Genomic DNA, 12,905 nt, shown 5'->3' with positions numbered 1-12,905 from the left:
AAAAAAGATTCTTTTCAGTTTTAACATTATGAATCAGAAGAATACTAAAACATTTTTAAATGCTTATATGTATTAATTCACACAAATCAGTGGCAGATCCAGGAACTGAAGAAATTCCTAACAAACCAAAATCTTCTTTTGTGAAGTTCTATTTTTCTTTAAGATCCCCTAGGTATTACTACTGATACACAAAACTGCTGTCCAAATAGCATAACTGAAGTTTATTTGAAGTATTATACCTACCCAATACTTCAAAAAGAAGTACAGTTTTCTGTGTATGTTCACGCCAGTACTTCATGCTTTCAATAACTGCAGATATAATTCTTAAAGAATTATCTTTGTCCTTAAATTTTAACTGATACAATGAGGTATCCTTTTGAAAAAAGGAAAACACAGCATTAGAAAAATCTTTCATTTTTCACCACAATCTTTCACCCTCTATGTAAAGTTTCTAGGTCCATGCAACCATTGTAATTCTCAAATGTAAGAGAAGAATTCTGGAAAATTTTAGTACAATTACTTCCTTTAATTAAAGGTATCATAGTACATAATAGGAGGAGAGACAGGGATTCATTTGGAGACAAACAAGAAGAGAATTAGGTATATGGGCATTCATTTACTCATTCACTCGTTTGTTCATTCTTTTAATATTTTTAAGGCACCATCTGCCATATCTTGTGATAAACACAGAGTGAATAAAAACAACTCCTTTCCCTAATGTACTGTAGGAGAGGATCCAAACACATTCATTCATTCCAAAAATACCTACTGAGCACCTACTACATGCCAAACCCAGTTCCTGAGGAAACAGCAAACAAAAGAGATATCTGTCCTCACTGATTTTATAGTCTAATGAGGGATTCAGAAAATAAACAAATACATAATAAAATGTCAGTAACTGATATATTCAATGCATGAAAAATAAAAAAATGAAAGAGAGTAAAGGGATAGAGACAGGAGTTATTATTTTAAAAGAGCTGTTGAGTGACGACAGAGGGAATGACTGTAAACGCCCTGAGATGGGAAAGTGCTTTGCATTTTTGAAGATCAATTAAAAATATTACAGTGTATAAGATACTAATTTCCAAGGGTGTAGAGCACTTTTCCTTGTGGGGAAAGAGGATATTTCTTAAGAATGCCTGACAGAACATTTTTTGAACTACCAATGTCTTCCTTTCTCCTCCTCCTGTTCAAGATTCTGATAGGCCTCCCATTGAGGATTATGTAATAACAGTAAGCCACTATTACTAAGATAACTAGGCCATATCATTCTTGTGTACATGGGAACATAAGATTGAGAAACACTGTGGAGCATGCTATATATAGTTCCAGTGGGAACCAGAATTCAACCCGGACAGTCCAAATAAAGGGTTTTATGGAAAAGACTGTTTACAGACATATGAGAAGAGTTACCATAAACATAAGGTAGTTAAGAACCTGAAGACTAACAAGTAAGAAGTTATTACCATTCTTAGGATGACAGGACAAAGGGAATAAATAAAGTTATCAAGCCTGGTAAAAGCTGGGCTCATAGAGGGGATATAGTCTTTCAGGGACACAGCTATGCCAGAGATACAACATTTAAGCAGGAAGGAAATGGGAAAATCCAAGTTCTCCCCTCGCCTTTGATGTCCTTCCAGTTACTCCCGTTGGCTGACCCCTACCAGAAGTCGGCCAGTAAGGGTTCCCTGGATGATGCAACATGTGGGATGATTCAGCTTCCCAGAGCACAGAGAAGTATAAAAGGGTGAAGAATCTATTGGGCATGGGAGCAAGGGAGGGGAGATGGAGAATAACCAGCAAACAATATATAAAAGGATTTCTGCAAAGAATGAAGAGACTGCAAAGAAAGAGAGTAAGGTTGAGGTACAGTTATAGGGAAAATATAAACCAAAGCAGAAACATTAGAGTGCATACTCTGTTTAGAAACTGTAAAACATTAGAAACACCTAAAGGATTGGAAAAGTAATGAAATATGGAATATGTGAGGAAGCGGACTTGGCCCAATGGATAGGGCGTCCGCCTACCAGATGGGAGGTCCAGGATTCAAACCCCAGGCCTCCTTGATCCCAGGCGTCCAGCTCCTGGAGCTGGGCCATGCACAGTGCTGATGCATGCAAAGAGTGCCCTGCCATGCAGGGGAGTCCCCGCATAGGGGAGCCCCACATGCAAGGAGTGAGCCCCGTAAGGAGAGCCACCCAGTGTGAAAGAAAGTGCAGGCTGCCCAAGAATGGCACCGCACACACACGGAGAGCTGACGCAGCAAGATGACGTAACAAAAAGAAACAGATTCCTGGTGCCACTGATAAGGATAGAAGCAGTCACAGAAGAATACACAGGGAATGGACACAGAGAGCAGACAACTGTGGGGAGAGGAGGGGAGAGAAATAAAAAATAAAATCTTAAAAAAAAAAAAGGAATACGTGGCTGAAAAGTTAAGATAGGACCAGATTATAAAGCAGGTATTGGCTAAGTACAGCCTACAGGCCAAATTTAGCTTGCTGTTGTTTAACTTTTGTTGGAACACAGTACTACTCATTTGTTTATGCAGTGTCTATGGCTGCTTTCAAGCTGCAATGGCAGAGCTGAGTGATATAGTTCAGTAGTTGCAACAGATATTGTATGGCCCACTAAGCCAAAAACATTTACTCTCTGGCCTTTTGCAGAAAAAGTTTGCTGCCTTCTGTTGTTAAAAAAAATTAAAAAATAAAAACTTAGACTGTCAAAAAACTTGGATATTTCTGCAAGCAATGGATAAACTGCCATCTCAATAATTAGGACAGTGAACAATGGAACACAGTAGGAAACTCTCAAACAACTATGAAAGGGAGCAGCAACTCATACCCTCTGAGAAAATATTTTGGAAACTAACACTTATCCACTCCAATGGAATTGGATATCTGTGTTAATCAAGTAATACTTATTAGAGGCTTGATTTCAATTGCTTTTATCTCTCTAACTTTCTAAATAACTACATTATTAAAAATGTAAATAATACATGATTTTAATATTTACCTTCCGAGTGTTTTCTTCTGGAATATCATCCAACATTTTTTTCTTAAATTGATTTTGTTGAAAATTGGGCTTCAATGCATGTAATGTACTGTTTTTTTCTAGTGCTCTCACTGTGGAGCCAGATATATTTGATGAATGTGTTTGTCTAAGTACTTCCATTTCTTTCTGATGAGATAATTTAGGATGTTCAGAGAATCTTAATTGTTTTTGTTGTTGAGCTTCCAAACTCATTGGACAGGGATTTTTTCCATCATTTGCCTCCGGATTTGTACTTTTGCACTGAGGCCTAAAATCATTTCTATCCCAAGTTTTCAAGGTGGTATTTTTGTTGCCATCTCTGTAGCTGTAATAGTAAAATAAATTAATAAAAATAAATATTTATTATTTGTTTCTATATACCTTTTCTTAATTAAAAAACTATTAATAATGAAAATGTGCATTTATATGGTAATTTAAAGTTTATAAACAACTTTGTAACTATTAACTAGGTGGAAATTCCAAACACATCATCACAACAACCTTACAATATATTATCATTCTTTTCAGATAAGGAAACTGAACCTTAGAGAAGTAACTTGCCCAAAGTCATAGAGAAAGTTTCTGACAAATCTAGAACCCAAAGAACCCTGTTGTCCCAACAACTCAGAGTCCAATGCAATAAAAAATATTTTTAAAACTATACCAGCCTTCATATGACAGCAAGTTATCTCTGAGTTGTGAGATTTTTTAAGACATTTGCTTACTTCTTTATACCTTTATTTCTTCATTTTCTACCAAGTAAAAAATTTGAAAAGTTAAAACTATGGATTGTCAGTGATTTTAAATCACAGGGAGAATAAATACAGGCAGGGTAGATAGTTATTCAATCAGAAATTTTGCACTTTTCATATATAGCTTAAAAGCTCTACTAATGAATTTATTGCAGTATTTTACTAGCTGCATTAATCTAAGTTAGCTATATCAGCTGATCAGAGCATTATTTTCATGAGGCCAAGATCAAAAGTATAATATCTGAGCAGGTTAGTTAAGAGTTCCACATGGGAAAACTAGTCCAAGTCACAAATTCTTAATTCTGAATAATTTCCCTGAAAATACCACAAGTATCACAAAAGGGCAATCAATACAACCCATTCCTTGTTTGGGAAAATAATTCAAAACAAGGTCTAGGATAAAAGTGGTTCACTAGTGACCAGGAGCAGATCCAGGTTTTATGGAACCTAAAGTTTACATAATTTGGGAATGAGACTATAAAGGCCTTGGAGAAAAGTTAGAAAAATGTTCTTCTGAGAGAAAAGCCAAAATCATCTTAAAGAAGGAAAGATGTTAGTGTAGAAAAACACATTAACATAAAAGAAAAGATAACATGGTAATTATAAAAGAAACAAAATTCCTCTTCCCCCTCATCAAATACCATAGGGACATGAAAATTTATGGCTTCATAATATTTAAGCTAAGATATCCAGGGCCTAAAGATCTCAATAATTAGAAGTACAACATTCAACCGTGTCCCAGAAGAACTAAAACAAAAAGGATGGGAGTGTTAAGAGGGTGTTTTGGAGGCAAACAGAGTCTGAAAGAGAAGACTCTTCATATCTTCAGCCATCTGAGCAAGGTGAAGGAGATTTAAAAGATCTGAAATTTAGTGATTCAGGTATGAGTGATCTGTCAGCTCTTTATATGAGTTACTGACTTACAATTATATATTATTTTATATTTTTTATTTTTATGCAATAAAACTGTTTAACAAGAATGGTTGTTAAATGTATGGGATATAATGTATGGGAAGAAAATAATTCTGGGTGAATAAGGGCAATAGGCACTCTAAATATTCCACAAACAAGAACATCAGATAAAACTGTGTATCTGTAATATCTGTAGTCAAGGGCTTTCATGATAGTTATAGTCAAGACAGCACAAAGATTACATAAATCTATCAAAAGTTTTGGTTTATTCACTGTATACATTTATCACTGAACAGACGTTAGATATCATCTAGTTCAAATTCTATTTTTACAGATAAAAACATAAGACTCATACATGGTGAAAATGGCTTAATTTTTCTGCTTAAAAATGGATTAATGGTTATCTCTAGGTCAGTGTAACTATGAATAACCTTTTTACCTTTTTCTAGGATAATTATATTATATTTCTAATGAAAGCAATAATTTATTTTAGAAAAAAAACTGTCCCTATTTTTCTTTAAAAACAATTTGTGGATCTACTGAAACTGTTTGGCAGGCTGTGCCCAATTCCCAGCTTCTGAAGTTCCCATCCTCTCTCAACTGAGATTTCCTAACTACCATGTGCAATCAAATTTCTCCTCAGATTCTAAGACCAACCATGGAGCCTTAGCATAAAAGATCTAAGTTGTAATATTAGTTTCCCTTGCTAATTGCTCAGTATCCTATTGCAGTGAACAAATTCCTATCTTGATAACTTGTCACAGACTTAATGACTGCTATATGATAGGTGTTGATGGATTTTTCCTAATACTTTGTCTCTTAAATTATTTCATTTCAACAGTTGCCACTTAATCTAAGAATACTAAAATCTGACCTAATAATAATTTATGTCCTTTTTCCATCTATTCATTTTTTCATAATTTGTGGACATTAAACTTAGATCCTTATGGCAACGGCCCACAAGCACTTTCCCCATCTTCCTTGATGGTCCTCTTCATTACTTGAGTCACTACCACTGCAGATATATATGCATCTGAGCCTTCATCTTTCTTAGTCTGTTCTGTTTACCTTGGAGCTAACTGTCTTATTCGAGTAAATTTGAACATTCTATCTGGTTCTCAATTTCTAAATGTATCCAACATTAAGAAACAATGATTCTAGACTCTTTATCTATTGTCAATTAGATTAAGATCCATAAACAGAGATTAAGATCCATAAACAAAATCATGAAATCATGGTAATAAACATTTACAGAAATCTCACTGTAACATAAAGAATTCTTTGGAAACATAATCACTACTACATTGACCTATTTTTAAAGTTTTATATCACATGTTCTCTTCTTTTATAAAATGTAGTTAATATTATTGTAGTTCATTATTAAACATAGAAATTTACTAAATGTAAGTCTGTTTAAGAAAGGATTGTAAATCCTCACAGGGCCTACATGATGGAATAGAGGAGAGTATGGGCCATGATGTGAACCAATGTATATGAGGTGCAGAGGTGCCCAAAGATGTACTTACCAAATCCAATGGATGTGTCATGATGATGGGAACGAGTGTTGTTGGGGGGGGGGAGAGGGGGGGTGGGGGGGTGGGGTTGAATGGGACCTCACATATATATTTTTAATGTAATATTATTACAAAGTCAATAAAAAATAAAAAAATTTAAAAAAAAAAAAAAAAAAGTAAAAAGCCCATGAGAAAAAAAGTTATAAAAAAAAAAAAAAAGAAAGGATGAGGAGGAGTTGTCTTGGGGGGTGCTGCAGGGACAATTACCGGACATTGTAGGTCCTCCCATGGCCCACTGGGTGGAATGTGGGAGAGTATGGGCTATGATGTGAACCATTGACCATGAGGTGCAGCGATGCTGAGAGATGTATTCACCAAATGCAATGTATGTTTTATGATGATGGAGGAGAATGTTGCTATGGGGGGAGAAGTGGGGTGAGGGGGGTGGGGAGTATATGGGGACCTCATATTTTTTTAATGTAATATTAAAAAAATGAATAAAGACAAAAAAAGAAAAAGAAAAAAAGAAAGGATGAGGATATGTATTTTATGCATGATTTTTCTGTAAACCTACAATTTCAAAAGAAAGAAGAGAGGGAGGAAGTGAAGGAGGGAGGGAGGGAGGGACAGAGGGGAAGGAGGAGAAGGAATAGAAGAAGAAAGAGAAATTTAAAGTAGACTGACCTCCAACCACTCTGGTTTCTTTCAGTATTCAACTGAAGAGATTTAGATATGGAATCTTGATCTCTCAGGGGATGAGAAACTGAATGTGACATCTGCCTTTAAAAGACATATACTTTGTTAAATATTAATAGTTTGTTTTCAAATTCAAGAATGCAAAATATACACAAAAGAATATCATCAGTTAGTAACAGACACACATTCATTAGTTTATATTTTTATACATACCCTGTGTTCACCGTTTTCATTAAAGGAGGCAACTCTGAATTCATAGCTTCCCAGGCCCAATCTTAAAAGATATAATTGACATAAATAAAAGTAATAGAGATAGCATGTTTCAAAATAATTATTTCATACTTATTTTACTGGAGGGTTTAAAAACCCACAGAAGAAAACCTGGAAGATTCAAACTTAGTCATCAACAGGACTCTGTTGTGGAATTTGTCACAGCTTGCTTTATTATTTTATCTAGAATAGCTTTCTTCCCCACTGCATTTTTTTAAAGATTTGTTTTATTTATTTATTTCTCATCACCCCTCTGTTTTCACCCACTGTCTGCATTCCGTGTCTGTTCATTTTGTGTTTGTCTTCTTTTTAGAGGAGGCACCATGAACCAAACCCGGGACTTCCCATGTGGGATGGAGGCACCCAATGACTTGAGCTACCTCTGCTCCTGCTTGTTGTGTCTCTCATTTTGTTTCCTTTTGGTTATTCTTTGTTGAGCCACCACGCCATGCAAGCCCATCACGTCAGCTTGCTGTCTTGTTTGTCTTCTTTGGGAGGCACAGGGAACCAAACCTGGGATCTTCCATGTGGTAGGCAGGCACCCAACTGCTTGAGCCACACCCACTTCCCTCTCCATTGCATTTTAAGCAAAGAAAATAGTTTAATCTGTATCTTGTACACAGTCAATCCTCGTATATACAGTATCTTGTACTTTGTAACATCAATTCAGTCTAATCTAATGTTTCTAGAATCTTTATCACAACTTACAGCAAGAAGCATATCATACGCCAGAAAATATATACACATGATGTGTATGTAAGAGAGAGAGAAAGGGAGAGAGTATACAAAAACTTTTTCACCATTAATTCTTATTCTTATTACGTGTGACATAATCTGTTATTTTCTATTCTATTCTACTCTAGTTTATTCTCTTCTATTTCATGTTTTTTTAAAGATTAATTGTATCCCAGTCTAAATAGGTCAGTACAAAAAATGTGAAAAACAATAATCTAGTACTATCTCCTATCCAACACAACAATTTCATCTATAATATCTCTAACAGATAGTATCCCTGTCAGAGCTTGGAGAGTTCCTTACTTCAGGAGGAAGCACATTCCCCTTATGGAGCAGCTCGATTTTTATTTTTCAAGGTCAATATTCATGCTGCTTATAACAATTTTTAAATGATGGAGAAGTGTTTAAATCATGGAAGATAACCAGACAAATGCCCACTTATCCATACTCATGAATTTCTAAATTCTAATTTTTTATCCATAAAAATGGGAATGTGGAAGAAAATAAAATATAGATTTGGAAGTAGATTAAGGCCTGTGGGTGTACACTGGATGAAGTTAACAAAACAAGTATTTTCTTTGTGTTCTATTAACTTTAATTTAAAAAGTGTAAAAAATAAACAAGTATTGATATAAAGATTTAAAATTCTAGTTGCATAAGATTCTATTAATGATTTTTAGAGTGCCAAAAAAATGTAAATGCATATAATAAGCATGTACAAAGTAAATTTCAGAATGTTTACATGTCCATGCCTTATTTCAGAAAGAAGTAAATAGTGAGCAAACATTATGACCTCCCCAAAACTACCACCATAATTAATTAGTTCAAAGGCTTAACCATAAACTAAGCCAAGACTTGAGTGACTTCTCTTAAAAAGATGAGCTGAACCAGAGGCTCTCTGTCTCTAAGTTTTGGATCAAGAGATGCAGAGGGCAGTCAACAACAAGCTTTGAGAATTAGAACTAAGGTTACAAAAACTCCCAGCAAGGGCAATATATTTCATGTGATAACTGAACTTATAAAGAAGTCAACTAGATTAGAGAGCAAAGAGCCAATAAATGAAGGAAGGACAAAATTGCTATAAGAAGAAAGAAATTTCTAGGGTCAAGTCCCAGAAATTCCTGGGGTTTTCCTGTGTACCTATACACTCTTATCTCTGTTCCCAGAGCAAGTTGAGTCCCTCTGTTCTTTACCACCAAATGTCTAAGTCACAATACTTATGTGTTTTTTTTTAAAGAAAAAAATCCTTACAATGTAAGTTACTCCTTCAGTAAAACAAAGGCCCCAGATCTAAGATACTCCATTTAAATGCTAAGCCACCCTTGTAGTCAAGGAAACTCAAACTCCTGTACTGGAATGTTCAAAAGACCCAAGTAATCTCTATATTTGGATAGTAGAAAGAAGAAAAAAATAAAACTTTCTTTTTTCATTACTAAAAAACAGTATTGGTAATTTTATATAATCCTAGTTTTTATTTTCTGAAAATTTTTACCTTACTCATTTTCTTACCTGTTGGTAGAGGAGGGAAATCATAACTGTCAGAAGCAGTACCAATACCTGAATCATTTCTAAGTGGATTAGAAGTTAATGGTTGTCTATTCCTCTTTTTCTGGTTGAACAATGGTACAGGCAAACAGCCTAAATTGAACACACCAATAAATTCAGACAAAAGAGGCAAAAAGATCTAGTTACAGCATAAATACTAGTATATAATAATAAACAATTTCAATTTGTCTATTTCTACATGTTAATTTTATACTTATTATAAATATATTTCTATATCTTTAGATGTTTTATATTCTTTTTAAGATCCTGAATATCCTGATTTGTATCTCCAAAAAGTCCTTCATTGTTCTAACTTAATGTTGTTTTAGAAGCAATTTCCCTCTGCTCCTTCATCCGCAACCCTTTCCAAATTCAGTTTTTGTTTTCCTTATTTCCCTCCTCTGTGCTTGCCTATTACCATCTCAACTGGAGGGGACTTTTCAAGTACAATGGAAACAGGAGAGAACCAAATTTTGACTCATGTTTTCCAAAACCCTAATCTCTCTTTGGACTATGGTGGACAACTGTGAGGGCCATGATTCATAAACTAGTTTGCCTAAGACCCATCTAGAGTTCTGCTTAACCATGCTCCTGGATCCCTTCCTCAAAGATTTTATTTCATTAGATTTGATCTGGAATCCAAAATTATTCAATTTATCAAGTACCCTAGGTGTCTGTAATGCATATGTTCTGTGGACTATTTTGAGGGTACCTTAATGAGTAATAACCAACCCAGATGAGAACAAATACTACCTTCTTTTCCTCCAAATGGGAGACAAGGGACCTCAAGCCAGGGCTAAAGACAGGTTTCATAGACTTTAAAACTAGAAAGCAACTCAGGGAGAAAGAGGTTCGTAAAGTTCCCATGGAGCAAGTCAGTGGAAGAATCTAGATTAGGACACAAGCATCCAAAATCTAATCCAGATATTTTGCCACTATACCGCGCTTTAGCTGGTCTACCTTTGGTTGTGCTATAGGAAAATGCAGACTCTGTGATCAGCTCTTTGATCAAAGGCTGAGAGTACTATGTGGGCTCAGTAGTCAGACTGCCTGAATTTGAATTATGACTTCAAAGTGAGTTTGAATCACAATTTCATAGTATAAACTTGGGCAATTTCCTTAAACTGTACATGCCAACATGTCATTCACTGAGAGGCAGCATAGTAGAGTGATTAAGAGAATGGACTCTAGAGCCAGATTCCTAGGTTCAATTTCTGGCTGTTACTTATTTAACTGCTCTGTGCCTCAGTTTCTCATCTGGAAAACAGGGATGATAATAATAATACCTATCTCAGAAGGTTGGTGTAAAGATTAAATGAATTAATACATATAATTAAATGTTTAAAATATAGTACATAACAATAAATATCTATTATTAGCTTCATTGGGAATCATTTTTGCCCTCTGTCCTTATACTATAAATTGGGAAAGCAGAAATGATAGGGGAAGCTGTTAAGAGTTGCTTCTGGTATTCTGAGTAAATCACAAATACAAATAAAGAGATCTATTTCTTTTTTTTTTTTCTTCAGCTTAAAATACCTAGGATTTATAGAAAGAACACTAAATTCAAGGAAGTTTGATTCCACCCCCACCTCTGCCACTTAAGTGTTTTCCCTTGAATAAGCATTTCATTTCCTCAGGCCTAAAAACTACAAAAGCTAGACTAAATGTTCAATCTTCTCAAAAGTTCCTTCCCAAATGCTCTATCTATTTTACATGGTATATACAAAAATACAGAAAAATTAAAAATACAATTGGTTCAATACCTGCTGTACTTCGTGTTGAATTTTCACTTAAATTTCTCTTCATTTCCTTCACAATATCAAGGTCTACAATTTTTTTCAGAACTCCAAATTTACAATTGTTGTAAACAATTTACAATTGCTTATTCCTTCAAAGGAAAAACCTATTATTCATATTATATCAACAATAAAATCAAATTCTCAGCCTCATAATTACTAAAATTATAGTTTCAAACTACTTTCAAACCTGGTAATGTAAATGCTTTTGGGTGGTCTTTACTATCTGAGTAAGAATTTACAACATAATCCATTTTTCTAACACTTTTCAAAATAAGGTAGTACTACAGTGGCTATAACCTTGCTTCCTAAACATGTGGATTTGTACACACTCTACATAATTTATTTCAGAAACAAGGATCCACAATGAAAAGTATTCTGAACCAGATCTATATTGAGGGAAATGGACCACAGCCTTGGCGAATTTACATGCTTACCAAGGCCAGGAAGGAAACATACATAATCCAACTAGATGTGAGAGCTTACCCTGTGTCCACTTTGCTCATTACATAAAACCCAAAACTAAGGCCTCACTTAATATCCAAAATAATTGTAATAACAAGAGCCCATTTGTTTTCTACAGCTTCAACATGTGAAACAATTTTGTTTTCTTTTACAACATAATTTCTGACGCAGTTTTTTCATGTTCTAGCTCGATGTATTTCAATCCCAATTGAATTCAGCACACTTACCTATTATATGAAAATGCAAGATACAAACCTAAGTAAGACAATTTCTGCTCCCAAGTTAACCATCCAATAAGGCTAATACATGAACACAACTAAGTATTAATGCAAATCAGACCTAAGTAAACACTAATTTCCAAACATCATTTACAGAACTAAAATTTGGGAAACACGGAGACAAGGAACTGCTTCTGAAGTAGGCCCATTAGAAAATATTAGTATTGTCATTTTAGGGACCTCAACAGAGGTTAGGTGACTTTTTCTCAAAATAGAAATACCAACTGCAACTCATATTCTAGGTGATGACTTAAGGGTTCCTTTTCTGAGTGGCATGCAAACAAAACAAAGTGCAACATCTTTCCCTGGACCACCAGTCCTGGGCACAGGGACACTGAGTTGCGTTAGACCTGAATGGCATTAGTAATGTGGATGGTGCCATCAAAGGGCAGAAAGTTTGCTCCATCTGCAAACACACACACACCGCCCACCAAAAACGGTGGCCTCAGGTGAGGGCCAATAGGGCCTAATTCGGCCACTCATGGAGGGAAAAAAATGCTCTATTCAAGGACTCATGTTCTTATCCAACAACCACTCCTAACCCAGATCTCAGGGGCTATTTGGGAACTTGGGTCAACGCACAGTCTTCCCCTTCTTGGTACTTCGGCTAACAGGCCACGCAACTCTAACCCTCCAGCTGCCTCGCCTCACTCAACCGCCGCAGAGACCGCCCTGTCAGGCGTCGCCGACCTCCCCGCCTCGGAGAAAACGCGGGAAGTAGGGCCGTGCGCAGACCGCCTTCAAACCTGCGCAGGCGCAACTCGAGTTCCCGTCACTGAGTGCGCAGGCGCACGGGCCAGCGCAGGGGGTGCGGGGATGCCTCAGGGGCGGTGCAGGTGGTCGATAAGTCCTATGCCAGCGCTCCCGAGGGAGACCAAAGCTACAAAAAAACAAAAAACACTTGCA

At 35.8% G+C, this 12,905-nt stretch overlaps 1 protein-coding gene across 1 annotated transcript in view; it reads right to left on the bottom strand.

Moving 5' to 3' along the window:
• Positions 1 to 11,342, bottom strand: part of SPATA22 (spermatogenesis associated 22) — a 30,529-nt gene extending 19,187 nt beyond the window's left edge. The window contains exons 1-6 of the mRNA XM_058283227.2: positions 11,224 to 11,342; positions 9,422 to 9,550; positions 7,121 to 7,181; positions 6,896 to 6,991; positions 3,016 to 3,358; positions 244 to 373 (exon numbers count right to left, since the gene is read on the bottom strand). Coding sequence (XP_058139210.1) covers positions 244 to 373; positions 3,016 to 3,358; positions 6,896 to 6,991; positions 7,121 to 7,181; positions 9,422 to 9,550; positions 11,224 to 11,266 — 802 coding nt within the window. The 5' untranslated portion in view covers positions 11,267 to 11,342. The remainder of the gene's footprint in view (positions 1 to 243; positions 374 to 3,015; positions 3,359 to 6,895; positions 6,992 to 7,120; positions 7,182 to 9,421; positions 9,551 to 11,223) is intronic.
• Positions 11,343 to 12,905: the final 1,563 nt, after the last annotated feature.

Source organism: Dasypus novemcinctus, chromosome 21 (assembly GCF_030445035.2).
Source record: "Dasypus novemcinctus isolate mDasNov1 chromosome 21, mDasNov1.1.hap2, whole genome shotgun sequence".
Classification (NCBI taxonomy): domain Eukaryota; kingdom Metazoa; phylum Chordata; class Mammalia; order Cingulata; family Dasypodidae; genus Dasypus; species Dasypus novemcinctus.
This window is presented reverse-complemented; position numbering and strand designations above follow the sequence as displayed.